The following is a 15,695-nucleotide window of genomic DNA, read 5'->3' on the forward strand; positions in this document are numbered from 1 at the left end:
ATCGGGGAGGGGAGCTCCGCCCCACGGACACGGGCCTTTAAGCGTCTATATGATGCATGATTCTCACCTGGTGGTTTGGTAGTTGGTGGTTCTGGTGTTGTTGGTCCTGGTGTAGCTGGTCCAGGAGTTGTTGGTTTAACAGTAGTGGGGTTTGGGGTTGATGGTCTCGCTGTGGTCACAGGCGGCATTGGAGTTGTTGGTGGAGCTGAAATAAACAGTGAAAACATTGAAGACAAATACAATTCAGTTTTCAATTCAGTTTTACTCAATATTATTTTGAGGCTACGGGCATAAAGGATTGTCAAGCATTCATGTTTTTGGCCAAAGATAGATGTGATTGTGGAGTACGGTACTCAGTGGATTTGTAATGTCCTACCTGTACAGGCTGTGATGCACACAGAGTCAATAGCGATATCTGTCTTGTCTGTCTCACCATAAACACCAACGATCACAAACTAAGATAGACAGACAGACACAATCATAAACAAAGAGGTCATATATAAATGATATACTATAGCCGGTCTGTTTTACTAAATCAAGCACTGCACTATAAAAAGCATAGGAAAATCCATACGATGAACGATTTGTGATCAGACTTTTATTGAGCACATTATTCTTGGCACTCCCTTCAGTTTTGGGAGTGCACTGGGAGCAACGTGGCACCTTGTGGTTTTCCCCCAGCTCTAAGGACCAGTAGGTTTACCTGAATGTTAGCTGAGCCAACATATCGTATGTCTGCAGGCATCCAGGCCTGTCCCTGGTTTCCTCTCACAGAGAAGAGGGGGGCCCCCATGCTGCCACCTGGGCAGGAGAGAGGTGACGTCAGGACGGGTTTAGAGTTCAAGTCGGAGGACAGAGAGAGAGACAGAGAGAGAGAGAGAGACAGTAAAAGAGAGAGGGACAGAGAGAGAGAGAGAGAGACAGTAAAAGAGAGAGGGACAGAGAGAGAGAGAGAGAGACAGTAAAAGAGAGAGAGAGAGAGAGAGAGAGAGAGAGAGAGAGAGGGAGAGAGAGAGAGAAGACAGCCCCCCCCACCCCAAAAAAGAAAATGTTCTCCTAAATTAGTACATTGTGTGTGCTTTTTTTACTGTCCTGTCATTCAGAATTCGGTGGTCTTACCGGCGGTCACAGCGTGGACGTTGATCTGCATGGTAGTAGCAGTGCCGTACAGGTAGTACTGGAAGGTCAGGTCCAGGCAGCCAGAGGAGGAGGGAGTGGAGGGGCTCCACAACTCTGCCTGGACTCCAGGGAGGGCAGAGAAGGAGTCCATGAGCATGTAGCTGCCAACTATGGAGAGGAGAGAGCTGGGGTCAGGTTCATGAACACCTTCTTGTAAGATCTATTTTATTCAGGCTAATCTTTACTTTGCATGAACAAAATCAGTTAAATGAAGAACTTTGCTGGTCTAATAGAGGAGTGTGCCTGCAGTTTCAAAAGACAAACTACCGTACTGCTTTAGCTAAGAAGCTTTCAGGAAACTGACCCCAGGACAACAACATAGGAGTGAACTTGAATAGGAGTTCAGTCAGTAAATCTAACTAACTGCATATGTATAGCACATTTCATACAAGAGCGCAATACAATGTGCTTCGCAGAAAAAAACTAAAACAAAACAAAGGAAGAAAAAAAAAAGACTATATTGTGGTGGGTTGACATAATTCACCCACAGAACTATGGGTTGGGAGTATTGTTCCGCACGGACAGTTAAGTGCGTGGTACCCAAGTTGTTACGTCAGTTATAGTTACTGCTTGAAGTGTGTGGTTGAGACTCGTTCATGTCATTCAATAAACGTCTAGCTGTGACATTTGATACGCCGCCTACGACTCCCGTCTCTCGGCACTACAATATGCTGTACTGTATGTGTTTTCCCTTTATTCTCATTCTGTCCTGGCAGTGGGAGTGTGATTAGACATGCCTCCATAGTACCATAGTATCATTTAGTTTCAATTCTCCTGGGAAGTTAGAAACAACATGGCCTCACTCACAGCCCGGTTTGGAGAAGTCATCTTCAGGACCAGTCCCTTCTGTTTCAGTCGGCCCGCTCCACTGCTCCCAGCCGTATATATCAGGGTTCTGATAACGGTTCTCCCATCCACACAGGTTATCAATGGTGTCGAAGTCACAACCAGTCAGACAGGCTGAGAAAATACAGTACAGTACATGCGTTGGGTCAGTAAAGACATACTTTGGGTGTGTATGTGTGTGTGAGAGAGAGAGAGAGAGAGAGAGAGAGAGAGAGAGAGAGAGAGAGAGAGAGAGAGAGAGACACAGACAGACAGACAGACAGGCAGACAGACAGACAGACAGTCCAGACACAGACAGATAGATACACAATAGTGAATGTAAGGAGGGACTCACAGGGACAAGCTCCTTCACTGATGACGATGTTGTCCAGGGCCGTGTCACATGAGGATGAGAAGCCACGCTTGGCCTCAAACACGATCTACAGACAGAGAAACACTCATTGTGAACTTACCCCTCAACGCTGATCTAAGGCCACTGGCAAATGATTCACCATGGTAAGGGTTAGGATTTGGGGAGAGGTAACACTAGTCATAGACTGTGAGGACAAGACACCATTGTCCATTGTCAGGTGTAAAATCAATAATGACTAAATAAAATGATTGTTCCTCATTGTTCTAGGTAGGATCAAGTTTCAAACCTATAAACCGTGTATGAAAGACCGACACAATCAAATAACTCAAATGTAACTTGTGAGACCCCTCCCTGGTTTCAAGGTCAAATGACTTGCAACTTTACTGTTTTATAACTACCAGTATGTCGTTAAGATCTTTGACTCACACACACACACCCACACACACAGACCCACACCCACCCACCCACACATGCAGCCCCCCCCCCCCCCCCCACACCCACACACACATACAGTATCAGTGTCTAGGCAATCACTTTCTCAGAAACTACACATGGACAGACTCAATAAAAGACTTAACACTTTTCCAAGAAACGTTCCAGCCCCCCAGACTCACGTTGATGGTCTGTCCTGTGGGCTTGGCCACGGTGACGGAGGCTCCCAGCCAGGCGGGGCTCTGGAAGCCCGTCTTCACCCACAGCTGCTCCTCTGAGCCGGGCCTCTGGGCCAGGACACGCAGGTGGTTCTGGTTCTCTGAGCCGTACATGTAGTACCGAAACTGGACACATATCTGGTCTGAGCCGGAGGTGAGGGCAGGGCTGAGGAGACGGGCCGTCTGTCCGTTGGCCACGTTGTCACACTCATGGTAGATGTAGAATCCCTCTGGAGGAGAGGAGAGGAATGAAGGGAGGAATGAAGGAGAGGAATGAAGGAGAGGAATGAAGGAAAGGAATGAAGGAGAGGAATGAAGGAAAGGAATGAAGGAGAGGAATGAAGGAGAGGAATGAAGGGAGGCATGAAGGAAAGGAATGAAGGAGAGGAAGGGAGGAGAGGAATGAAGAAGGGATGGAGGGACGACAAGGAGGCACTGAGCAGCACTGAATCTTTGTGCGTGCGTGTGTGTGTGTGTGTGTGCGTGTGTGTACATGCATGAGTGTTTAAGTGTGTGTGTGAGTGAGCCACTTACTGCCTTCAGGATAGTCCCCACTGGGTCCGGTGCCTGGGGTCGGGGTGGCCCCTCGGTGCCGCGTCCAGTCACTCTGGTCTTCTCTGCTCTGTGTGAAACTGCAGAACGGCTCACTGTCCTGGTTGAAGTCACAGGAGGTCAGGGCCGCTGAGAGAGAGAGAGAGAGAAGAGAGAGCAGGGTGGATGGGAAAAAGAGAGGGGGACAGAAAGAGGGGGAGAGACAGAGAGATGAGTATGTGAATGTGGCTCTGAAAGGATGACTTTCCTCCGCATTACAACGTTTGCCACTGCTGAACAACATTCATCACTTCATACCATTGAAACAACAACAGTAAACCCAAAATGTACATTTCCCATTTGTTTGCGTCACAATAACCTGGTAGCTAAGCTCCTACTGTATATAACAGCCTGGGTGATATACACGCAACACTCTGGCACACTCTGGTACCATGTCCTGCCAGTAATGTGTTTGGAATCGATTGACGGTGGGAATTCCGGTTATGCAACTGTTCCTGTTATGGAACCTATAACCCCTATACTATAGGGTTATTATGATGTGTAATTACATTCCTTGACTACACCCAGGGTGTTTATCCGTTTATGAGTGTCCAGGGTTGCTGTGTGACATAGCTGTGAGTGCCTATACAGTATACACGCTTCTCATGGCTAAGCAGCTGAGGAGTGATAAGCAGGGGAAATCAACACGGGCGAGATAAGGTGGAGAGATGAAAGTCCAGCTGTAACTGTAGACATGGGGTGGGGGGCCGGATGGGTGGGTGGATGGTAGCTGAACTTGTCTGTTTCTCCTCTCACTTGGTTTTCCCTCCTCTCCACTCCCTTCTTTCTGTGTCAGGTAGCTGAATTCACCTGTCTGTCTCTCCTCTCACCTGTGTCTCCCTCCTCTCACCTATACTGTGTCCCTCATTCATGGGTCAGGTACCTGAATTCACCTCTCACTCTCCCTCCACATGTCTCCCTCTCATCTCATCTCTCCTCTATTTGCCCTATCAGAGTCTCGAGATCAGTGGGGTTCTGTTTGACCGCTAAACTGCTCAAGGAGAGTTCACAGTGCACAGGCTCTCATCCCAGCCTGGCACCTTAGGGCTGGTCTGGAAGACAAACCTACACCTCCTCTGCTATGTCTGAGAAAGATGCTCCATCAAAACTGTGAACCCAGAGTTATGTCCCAGCAGTAGTGAAAAGAATAGAAGTAGCACAAGGTATGCAAGATCAAAAAGGTAAACATACCTGCATCTGTCACTGTCCTTTCATAGCTGTGTAAAAGAATAGAGGAACATAATTAGGTAGGTTCATAGAAGGGGATAGGTAGAAAGATTTTTTTTCTATCATTACACTTTCATTGTCTATCTTGAATAGACCAGCCAGGTCAGACATCTATCTTTTTGTTATGTGAGGCATTCATAATAACATCTAAATGGCAATAGATCGTTTTCTATTTAAGTGAAGGAAGTGTAATCCATTTTAATTCACTCAAACATGACTGGATTGAATAGAGCTTACTGCATGCTGATTTAAAAACAAGGACACTTGACTTAGCAAGCAAATTCAGTTAGTCATCTCATGTTGAACCATAGAAATAGCAAGATGACAAAGCCCAATAGGATCCATAACTTATTCAATATTCACCTACAGTATGTATTGTTCAATAATATTAGAAGCCCATATGGGCCTAGCGCCTTTGGAAGGTGCATGACACTTAAAATAAATAAAATCAAACAATCAAACAATCAATCAATCAATCAATATTAACTCAAGAACTGATAAACCCTCCACAAACTGTATTCAAGTGCCCCAGACGCTCATAAAACAAATATCCAGTCGAACTTCCATGAAACGGTGGTCAAAATATTGTGAAATGGTCAAATATTTAAAACACTCAATGCTATACAAGCACAGTTCCCACTTTGTATTCAAATTCAACTCAACTTAAATGACCCTTGAAGGTGAATAACGTTTAATCCATCCATCCATCGATTAACCAATCGATTAATCCATCCATCGATTAACCAATTTAAATACAATTATACAATCAACCAAACCTTAACACTTGTAATGTAAGACTGCAGATTAATATTAAAATATCGTTCATATCTAACTCACCTTTCTTCTGTTTGTCCCACTGAACTACAGCCACTTATCCACAGTAGGATAAACAGCAATCTGAAGGCTTCCATAGCTAACGATTCGGTTAGGAGGGAAGGAGGCAGAGGAAATGGAGCGGGCCGCTTATATACTGTGCAGGTACGATAGGTAGGTGGGTCAGGTCAGGGGCGTCAAACAGGGGAGTAGGATAAGGGTGAGCAGGGAAGGTGAGGGTGTATTGGACCCGCTATATAACCTCAGCACTAGGCACTAGGTATGATGATGTGTGGCACCTTGCAAAATCGTTGAGAGATTGAGTGAATGAGTAACAGTGGGTGTGTTGGTTTGTCATTTGTTTTCCCCCCAACGGTACAACACACACACACACACACACACATGTTGATGGTGGGCAGGGAAGCCTCTGCTTCAGCTGTGACTGTAAAGTACCTGGCTGTATAAAAGGAGGATTGCACAACAGATTGTGGTTCCATTGATCAGGATGACCATGTCTGGAATAGGATATCTGTTGATCCGAACACAAAACAGATAAATACACAGGGCTGAACCTCTCTGGCAGTCCTCATGGAACAACATCAGATAGATAAGATGTTCATTTATTTATTTGTTCATCTCTCTTTGGGGTCAAAAGTAGAGAGTCTCAGCTTTAATTCAAAGTTTTTTTTTCAGATTGGGTTCACCATTTAGAAAGTAATTTTTAAAACATATTCCCCCTATTTCAGGGCTCCAAAAGTATTGTTTAGTGTTTGGCAGAGGTGGGAGTAAGTCACACATGTGCAAGTCACAAGCAAGTCTCAAGTCTTAACCTTCAAGTCTCAAGCAAGTCCCAAGTTACTGTGGTGAGAATCAAGCAAGTCAAGTGGAGTCCCTGCTATAAGCCAAGCAAGTCAAGTGGAGTCCCTGCTATAAGCCAAGCAAGTCAAGTGGATTCCCTGCTATAAGCCAAGCAAGTCAAGTGGAGTCCCTGCTATAAGCCAAGCAAGTCAAGTGGATTCCCTGCTATAAGCCAAGCAAGTCAAGTGGAGTCCCTGCTATAAGCCAAGCAAGTCAAGTGGAGTCCCTGCTATAAGCCAAGCAAGTCAAGTGGAGTCCCTGCTATAAGCCAAGCAAGTCAAGTGGAGTCCCTGCTATAAGCCAAGCAAGTCAAGTGGAGTCCCTGCTATAAGCCAAGCAAGTCAAGTGGAGTCCCTGCTATAAGCCAAGCAAGTCAAGTGGAGTCCCTGCTATAAGCCAAGCAAGTCAAGTGGAGTCCCTGCTATAAGCCAAGCAAGTCAAGTGGAGTCCCTGCTATAAGCCAAGCAAGTCAAGTGGAGTCCCTGCTATAAGCCAAGCAAGTCAAGTGGAGTCCCTGCTATAAGCCAAGCAAGTCAAGTGGAGTCCCTGCTATAAGCCAAGTCAAGTGGAGTCCCTGCTATAAGCCAAGTCAAGTGGAGTCCCTGCTATAAGCCAAGTCAAGTGGAGTCCCTGCTATAAGTCAAGCAAGTCAAGTGGAGTCCCTGCTATAAGCCAAGTCAAGTGGAGTCCCTGCTATAAGCCAAGCAAGTCAAGTGGAGTCCCTGCTATAAGCCAAGTCAAGTGGAGTCCCTGCTATAAGCCAAGTCAAGTGGAGTCCCTGCTATAAGCCAAGTCAAGTGGAGTCCCTGCTATAAGTCAAGTCAAGTCAAGTCATTGCTCAGGTCAAGCAAGTCACAAGTCATAATGAAATGCTGATGACCTACCCCAGTTTCCACATTTAAATCAGTTAAGAGACAGTGGTTATGAAAAGTTGAGTTTTATTTGTCAACATTAGTCATTAACAAAAAACAGATTCAATTAAATTAGGATTATTACCAATTAATTGGTTTGGAAGTTTGGAATTAACGTTTTGGAGTTGTAGGTTTTTCTAGGCAACTCGTATTGGCCATCAAGAATACAGCATGTCCTTAAATGCTGGCTTCTCCATTGTATTGAATCACCGCATCTCTTTTGCGATGTAACGTGTGAGCGATCTATGTGTGAGCGGGCAACATTTGAAACGGTCTCGCTTATATTTCGTCTGTCGGCTCAAAAAGGCTGTTATGGTCCCATAATGGTGTAGTCATGTTATTATGGTCCCATAATGGTGTAGTCGTGTTATTATGGTCCCATAATGGTGTAGTCGTGTTATTATGGTCCCATAATGGTGTAGTCGTGTTATTATGGTCCCATAATGGTGTAGTTGTGTTATTATGGTCCCATAATGGTGTAGTCGTGTTATTATGGTCCCATAATGGTGTAGTTGTGTTATTATGGTCCCATAATGGTGTAGTTGTGTTATTATGGTCCCATAATGGTGTAGTTGTGTTATTATGGTCCCATAATGGTGTAGTTGTGTTATTATGGTCCCATAATGGTGTCGTTGTGTTATTATGGTCCCATAATGGTGTAGTTGTGTTATTATGGTCCCATAATGGTGTCGTTGTGTTATTATGGTCCCATAATGGTGTAGTTGTGTTATTATGGTCCCATAATGGTGTAGTCATGTTACGTTATTGAAACAAGCTCCATCTTGTGTCATTCTGCCGCTCTCTCTACCAGATGTAGGCTACTGTCCGTTTGCCGAATTCCGGTGCAACTGTAAGTCAATGCGCGCGGGGTGTCCTCTGATAGGATAGCTGCTGTTCTGGCGCGAAACATTCCAAAAAGAAACCTCGGTCATGTAAAAAAAATGTGCCGTTATAAAATTGCCGTTGTTATTACTGTTCTGGCGCAAAACATAATACAAAAAAAAGACCACGCCTAAAAAAGGCCTAAACTGTATAATCACCTCAAAACAATTGCCATTAGACAATTATTTCATAATTGTTACACGCCTAATCTGTATATATGGTAATATGTTATGTCTGTCTAAAAATAAAAATGTTCAACCAACAACTGACAAACTAAATGAGCCCAGAACCAGTATGAGACTATACTGTCAGACTGAACATGTTACATATGCTAATGGAGGCATTATGACGGTTTGCAAATGATAATATGCCTTCTCAATAAAATACATAATAGATTCGAAGCCAAGTCTAACATAGCTTAAACTTAACATTAGCTTTCTAGCTAACGTTTGACTAGCCTAAGTTAGACATATTCACGTACCTGTCTTTGCGGGACTTGTGGGTGAAATTCGACGTTGTGGTGGTCGTATCACTAATTTCACATTTTAAAACACATTTTTTAATAAGATCTTGCACACTGCTGTTCTTTTATTTCTACTATCATCCACAACATAGTCTTTGAATCCAAATTTAACAGTTCTTGGTGTAGCTCCCAGCCTCCCTCCATCGCTGTTAGTTTCGTCCGTTGGTCTCCCTCTACCGGTTTGCTGCGCGCACGCACGGCGTCCAGTAGGTTGCTAGGCAACAGGTTACGCATTACGCACCAATCATGTTTAAAAAATAAAACATAACTTCTCAACATCTAGAAAAATATTTAATACATTTTAAAGGTCAAGTAATTTCGAGTCATCTATCTCAAGTCTAAGTCAAGTCTCAAGTCATTAATACCAAGTCAAAGTCAAGTCGAGTCTTTTATCAACGTTAGTCAAGCAAGTCTCAAGTCCTCAAATTCCTCAAAGTCCTCAAGTCATGTGACTCGAGTCCCCCATCTCTGGTGTTTGGCAGACAATCCTTTGCATGTAATAACTGCCTGAAGTCTGCGATCCATTGACCCCACCAGATGCTGGGTATATTCTCTGGTGATGCTCTGTCAGGCCTGTACTGCAGGGCATCTTCAGTTGTTATTTGTTTAAGGCCTTTTTGCAGAAAATCTTATCATCAAGAAATTAAATGCATATTCAATTGGATATAAATCTGAAGATTGACTTGGCCAGTCCACTCTTTGGCCCTAAAAAACGTGATGTATGTTTGAGGTCATTGAAGTGCTGTTTCCTCTTGCAATCACTCTGGTACATGATAAGATTTGTCTTATATGTCCAGAAGACCAGCAGACTTCTGCAGGCTTTGTAGGTACTTTTTGTAAATGTAAAAGTACCGTACTTTTTAGCAAACTGTAACCTGACCATCCTTTTTTGAGGATAACTAGTGATTTAGCCTCCGTAGTTGGACTGGTGACATATTCTGCAGATGGTAGTCTCTGAAACGTTCACGCCTACCCCCCTGGAGAATGTCCCTGATCTGTGCGACAGTTATTTTGGGCTTTCTCTTAATTATGGCAAGCATTCTTCAGTCATCCACTATAGAAGTCTTCCTTGGTCTAGTTTGCAATTGCTGAGCTTTAATGATGTAAAAAAACTGCTGGTTTTATTACGTTTTTGGCTATGAATTTTTCTGACATGTTAGCCTCAGTCATAACGGCTTCCATGGCTGTCTATTTTGATCCTCATATTGACAGACACCAATAGCAGACTCCAAAGAATCAATCACTAGACATTAACAGCTCTCCTATGCCTACACAAATGACGTGACTGAACACACCTGACACCTTTTCCAATACTTTTGGAAAGTAATATAATGGAAACTATGTATAAAAATGGTTGTAATTTCTAAATGGTGAAACCAATCTGAAAACATTGAATTATAACTGAGAATCTCTACTTTAATGTCATAGTAATTGTTTGATTTCAAATAGGAGTATAGAGCTAAAAGAAGAACAAATGCTTTTTTATTTCCAATACTTGTGGATGGCACTGTATGTAGGATGGCACTGTATGCAATACTTATGGATGGCACTGTATGTAAGACTTATGGATGGCACTGATGTAAGACGCAGGCAGCTGTAGTCACATTTGACTGAACGGTTTGTATTCATTAGGCCTACTAGATATCTACATAAACACAATACATCTTCTCCATCCAATGTTGTTTTGTGTACGGAGCCCCCTTGGGGTCACATGGTAGAAAAAAATGATTTGATGTGTGAATCCGTTCCCTCGATTTAATAATTCGTTCCCTCGGTTTAGTAATTCGTTAGGGTTAGGGTTAGGGTTAGGCCCTACGAGCCAGAACGATCGCAAGTATTCTAACCGTAACCCAAATCCTAACCCTCGTAGGGCCTAACCCTAACCCTAATCCTTGCGATCGTTCTGGCTCGTAGGGCCTAACCCTAACCCTAACGAATTACTAAACCGAGGGAACGAATTACTAAACCGAGGGAACGGATTCACACATAAAAAAAAAAATTCTACCATATGACCCCAGGGGACTCCGTATTTGTGAGAACAGCCAGAAGTTCAGCCCAGTTCCTCTAGTGTTCCCGCTGTCAGGAACGCCTCGGTGGGAATCTTTGCCCTGTCAATGTGGCCCCACCCTGCAGAGCAGATAAGGCTTTTATAGTAGAGGCTCTGGGTCGTATAGACGTGGTTCCCCTGCTATCATTTCCCTCACATGCTACCGTTCCTATCTGATGGACTAGGTAACTCCAACAAGATTCAATAATGACCTCCACTTACCTTTCTGTCGAACTTCTAGCCACCAATTCAACATTTGTTATAGAGGTCCGAGAATCTGGAACACCTTGAGCTCACCACTGAGATCAACACCTTGATCGGCTTTCAGAAAGCAACTGAAAAAATATCAAATTTTGTTATGAGCTGTTCATTTATATTGTAGTGCTTTTCCCGTTGAAAGGTGGGCAAGATGGAAATCTATGTTTATTTTTTTTACTAATCTTACTATCCTTGTATCTATTTTCAGTTTTTTTTGTTTTTGTCTTGTGTGTTTGTATGTGCTATCCTACCTTTCTGCCCGATGGATATGATTTTGTTTGTGGTTTCTTTTCTCTTATTGACATGCAGTAAATGTCCCTTGATGTTTATTTGAAACATAGATATTGACGGGAGTGGAACTATGTACAAGCCTTCTGGGCTTAGTTCCCTCCTTGCACAATCCCTTGTGTGCTAAATAAATAAATAAACTAAACTAAACTCTCTATCTACTTTCTCTGTAGTACTTGCACACGTGAACCAGGGCCAAGAGAGGTCCTCTCTTATTGATCCTAAGTGTAGACTGCTGTTGGGTTTGACCTCTCTGTTAACTTAGACTGGGGAGAAAGATAGACAGATGATGGCAAGGGGGAGTTTTAAACATACACTATATGGACAAGAGTATTGGGACACCCGAACATCACACCCATACTGTATGTGCTTGTTGAACTTCTCATTCCAAAACCATGGGCATTAATATGGAGTTGGTCCCACCTTTGCTGCTATAACAGCTTCCACTCTTCTAGGAAAGCTTTCTACTAGATTTTAGAATATGGTTGCAGGGATTTGCTCCCATTCAGCCACAAGAGCATTAATGAGGTCGGGCACTGATGTTGGGACGAGAAGGACTGGCTCGCAGTCGTGTTCTAATTCATCCCAAAGGTGTTTGATGGGGTTGAGGTCAGAGCTCTCTGTGTGCAGGCCAGTCAAGTTCTCCCAGACCAAACTCGGCAAACCATGTCATTATGGACCATTATGGGGGCATTGTCATGCTGAAACATTAAGATTTCCCTTCACTGGAACTAAGGGGCCCAAACCATGAAAACAGCCCCAGACGATAATTGTGTCCACATACTTTTGTCCATATAGTGTATATTGTATATATTGTGTATATAAGAGAGGTAGAGAGGGAGATGAGTATGCCTTTCTCCTCATCAATCTATCATTCAATCAATCAATCAATCAAATGTATTTATATCATGCTTTTTACATAGACACGTCACAAAGTGTTGTACAACAAGAACAATACTTAACAATATACACACAATAAATAGAATACAAACAGTATTAACTAATATCAAACCATAGAACCCCAAAAAAGCAAGGCCGGTAGTCAGCTCCATCGTGCTCTCTGATAGGCCAGCTGGAATGTTTGCCATCTTCCTGTATGTATACTGTATGTATCTTCCTCTTCTTCGGCGTATGGGTTGTTGTTTCCTCTCCACTCCACCAGGCTCGGGGCAGAGGGGCTACCCTTTTACCACCCCGAGACCTGGTTGAGGGGCTCACCCGGGCTATATTTCTGGACACCCCTCCAGAAGCCACGTCATCGTCTCGTCATCTAATACCGACAGACCATGCATCACGTTGGGTGGGTGGTACATTTGGGAAATCAGTGATTCAGTTATGACCAGATTTGGGTGTGAGATATAGACTGCAATGTCGAAATATACTTTGTTTTAAGAATTATGCCTCTACCAATAGAGTTCTATCATTGTGTGACATTTGTGAGATATTTCCTTTCCTTTTTCTTCTGTTTCCGTTTGCCCTCCAGTGAGTTCAGTGGTAAGAGAACAGCAAATGAATAAACAGTGAACACAAGCAAACGTCAAACATTCCCGCCGCAGTCCATACTCAACAACCAAACATAGCCAATAAAGCCAACACTTTATTTTAATGAACACACATTACGCACCAATTTGTAGCTCATAAGTGTTAGTTTATATCCCCAAGACACACACACAACAATGGCTTTGAGATGACGGAGATTAGCAGGTAAGATAAGGTTCAGTGATTGGACGGTCGCTGAAATCACATCTAACTGGCCAGCTACTCCTGATTAATAACACAAGAATACGTTTTATTGCTGCAATCGAATAGAAAAGGGACACATGTGTCATTCCTAGTGGCTGTGTTACTTGTGGCTGTGTTACTGTGAGTCGGACTCTATGGGTGTAACCCGAACTCCAGGTCCATGCGACAGAAACCTCAAAAATACAAATGAGAGGAATCTTTACATATACAAATATATGTACTGAAGTTGTAGACTCATGCGTAGACACTTTGTAGGACTCACAATATACTGTTTAACCACAGAGACAACGGGTTTGGCTACAATCAATATAGACGTAACAAGGCGTCAACAAACAAATGTCCTCTTCAGGCAGTAAAAGTGATTGAGATATTACATAAGTAACCTTTGACCCCCTCCCCTGACGAGTGAGTTAACAGCAGTGATTTAACGGAGTCATGTATATTGCTGGGTACGTACTGCTGCATATCCCAGCAGTCATTAAAACAGGTGAGGTAAGCGGGCGTTTTCCTTCCGTGCACCAACTCTTTGGAACCTTCTTCCATTGGACATCAGACAGGCTCAGTGCTCAGTGGAAGTGTTCAAAACCAAGTTGAAGACCCACCTGTTTTCTGTTGTCTATGTGTCATAACTTGTGTATTTGTGCTGTGAAATTATGTGTTTTTAATTGAAATAGTTGTTTTAAATTGTTGCTTACCTATTGTAAAGCACTTTGACGTAAAGGGCTATACAAATAAAGTTATTATTATTGTTATTATTATATAATTATTATTAGTATTATATTATTATTATTATTAATATTATTATTATTAATATTATTATTATTAGGTATAGGAATCTCCTGCCAAGACTGTTAATCTGCTAATTAAAGGGGTGGCGATCCCCTAGGTTAGAGAGGCCGGCTAGCAATCGAAAGGTCGCTGGTTCGATCCCTGCCGCATGTGAGCTGGTGACTGGAGGGTTGCTGGCATCATATCGGTCTATCACTGCCATTGTGCCATTGAGCAAGGCACTAAACCCTTAATTGCTCCAGAGGCGCTGACTATGGCTGAGCCTAGAGCAAAAAATACATTTCCTTGTACTGACCAAAAAAAGTTGAATCTAATCTAAAATGGAATCCACCAGAGGCACGCATGTATGTACACATCTCTAGCCTAGAACTAGACAGAATTCTAGAACTAGACAGAATTCTTCTGAAAACTGAATGAGAAAATGTATCGCACTACAAGTCTATCACTAACCTTGGTTATTGGTGTTTATGTTACCGTAGTAACTCCCCCGTGGGCTGGTCCTGTTATTGTCTGTATCTAACAGCAACACAGGAAAACAGTCTGAATATCGAAGGTCAACACAGTCAGTGGGATCTGTAAACAGGGAGATAACAAGTTATTGGTGTGAGAGATTGTGTGTTGCTCTGTCCTAATTATCTGCCCTTTTCTCATTCAAGATTCCAGATTTTGTGTTGCCAGGCAACCAGGGTTGATGGTATGTCGTGAGCTTAGCATTATAAGGTTCTATCTCCGTTTAGAATGATAAGGTTATATCTCCGTTTAGAATGATATGGTTCTATCTCCGTTTAGGGCAGTTCTGAGATATTGAGCGTCAAAGTTTTTACATTCCATTATGTTTTGTGAGATGGAACCTTTGTATTTTATGAATTACTAACTAAAAAATGTCAAAATTTTAAAAAATAACACCACACAGGCATTAATAAACACCTAATGGATCAGATTATGTAAAAAACAAAATTTTGACAAAAATGGAGATAGAACCTTATAATTCTAACGTCACGATGTGTTCCGTACAGCATGGCACCAGCCTCACAAACATACAGCAAAGATACAGCATCCTTAAGTGTGCACTTATTCACTCAAGCATGGTCCCCCACAGGGGTTTAAAAGCATTTGATTGGTATATTGATGTGGGGGCGTGAAGAAGTGCACAGGAAGAAGGGTAGGAAGACTTGGGACCCAACCTGGGTGTGGTTCAATGTGTAAGGCGACAAGTCGTGCCTTCCACAACCTTTATTAACTTTATGACATCCATAAAGTTAAACGTACTCAGCCCCTGCCTAGTTCATTGTCACAACTCCGCCTCTGTGTCCTCTACCTGCGTGGGTTGGCACACCTGCCCGCAATCGAACAAAACTCAGATTTACTCAAACCCTGCACCTGCTGCCAATCGATGTCGGAACTGATGATGTCATCGATGGTTGGTCTTGGTACCACGTCCAGCTCTGTAACCAGCTCTGTTACCTTGCCTGTGAGCCTGTTACCCGTTTACCCATCTAACTCTTGTTCTCCCTGTTCCTCTGAAGACTCCCTGCCTGCTGAGTCAAGCCTGCCTGACTACTGACCCCTGCCCTCCTACTGACCCCTGCCCTCCTACTGACCCCTGCCCTCCTACTGACCCCTGCCCTCCTACTGACCCCTGCCCGCCTACTGACCCCTGCCCTCCTACTGACCCCTGCCCGCCTACTGACCCCTGCCCTCCTACTGACCCCTGCCCGCCTACTGACCCCTGCCCGCC

General features: G+C 43.4%; 1 protein-coding gene across 1 annotated transcript in view; it reads right to left on the reverse strand.

Annotated features, from left to right (window-relative positions):
* The window catches only part of zanl (zonadhesin, like), a gene marked incomplete at both ends in the record, with an annotated part of 82,749 nt that overhangs the window by 54,311 nt on the left and 12,743 nt on the right, over positions 1-15,695 (reverse strand). The window contains 6 exon segments of the mRNA XM_080543119.1: positions 377-455; positions 704-801; positions 1,120-1,287; positions 2,360-2,444; positions 2,992-3,257; positions 3,562-3,708. Of these exon segments, the coding sequence (XP_080399245.1) occupies positions 377-455; positions 704-801; positions 1,120-1,287; positions 2,360-2,444; positions 2,992-3,257; positions 3,562-3,708 (843 nt within the window).

The sequence above is a fragment of the Nansenia antarctica genome (assembly GCF_963989245.1).
Source record: "Nansenia antarctica genome assembly, chromosome: 12".
In the NCBI taxonomy this organism is placed as follows: Eukaryota; Metazoa; Chordata; class Actinopteri; order Argentiniformes; family Microstomatidae; genus Nansenia; species Nansenia antarctica.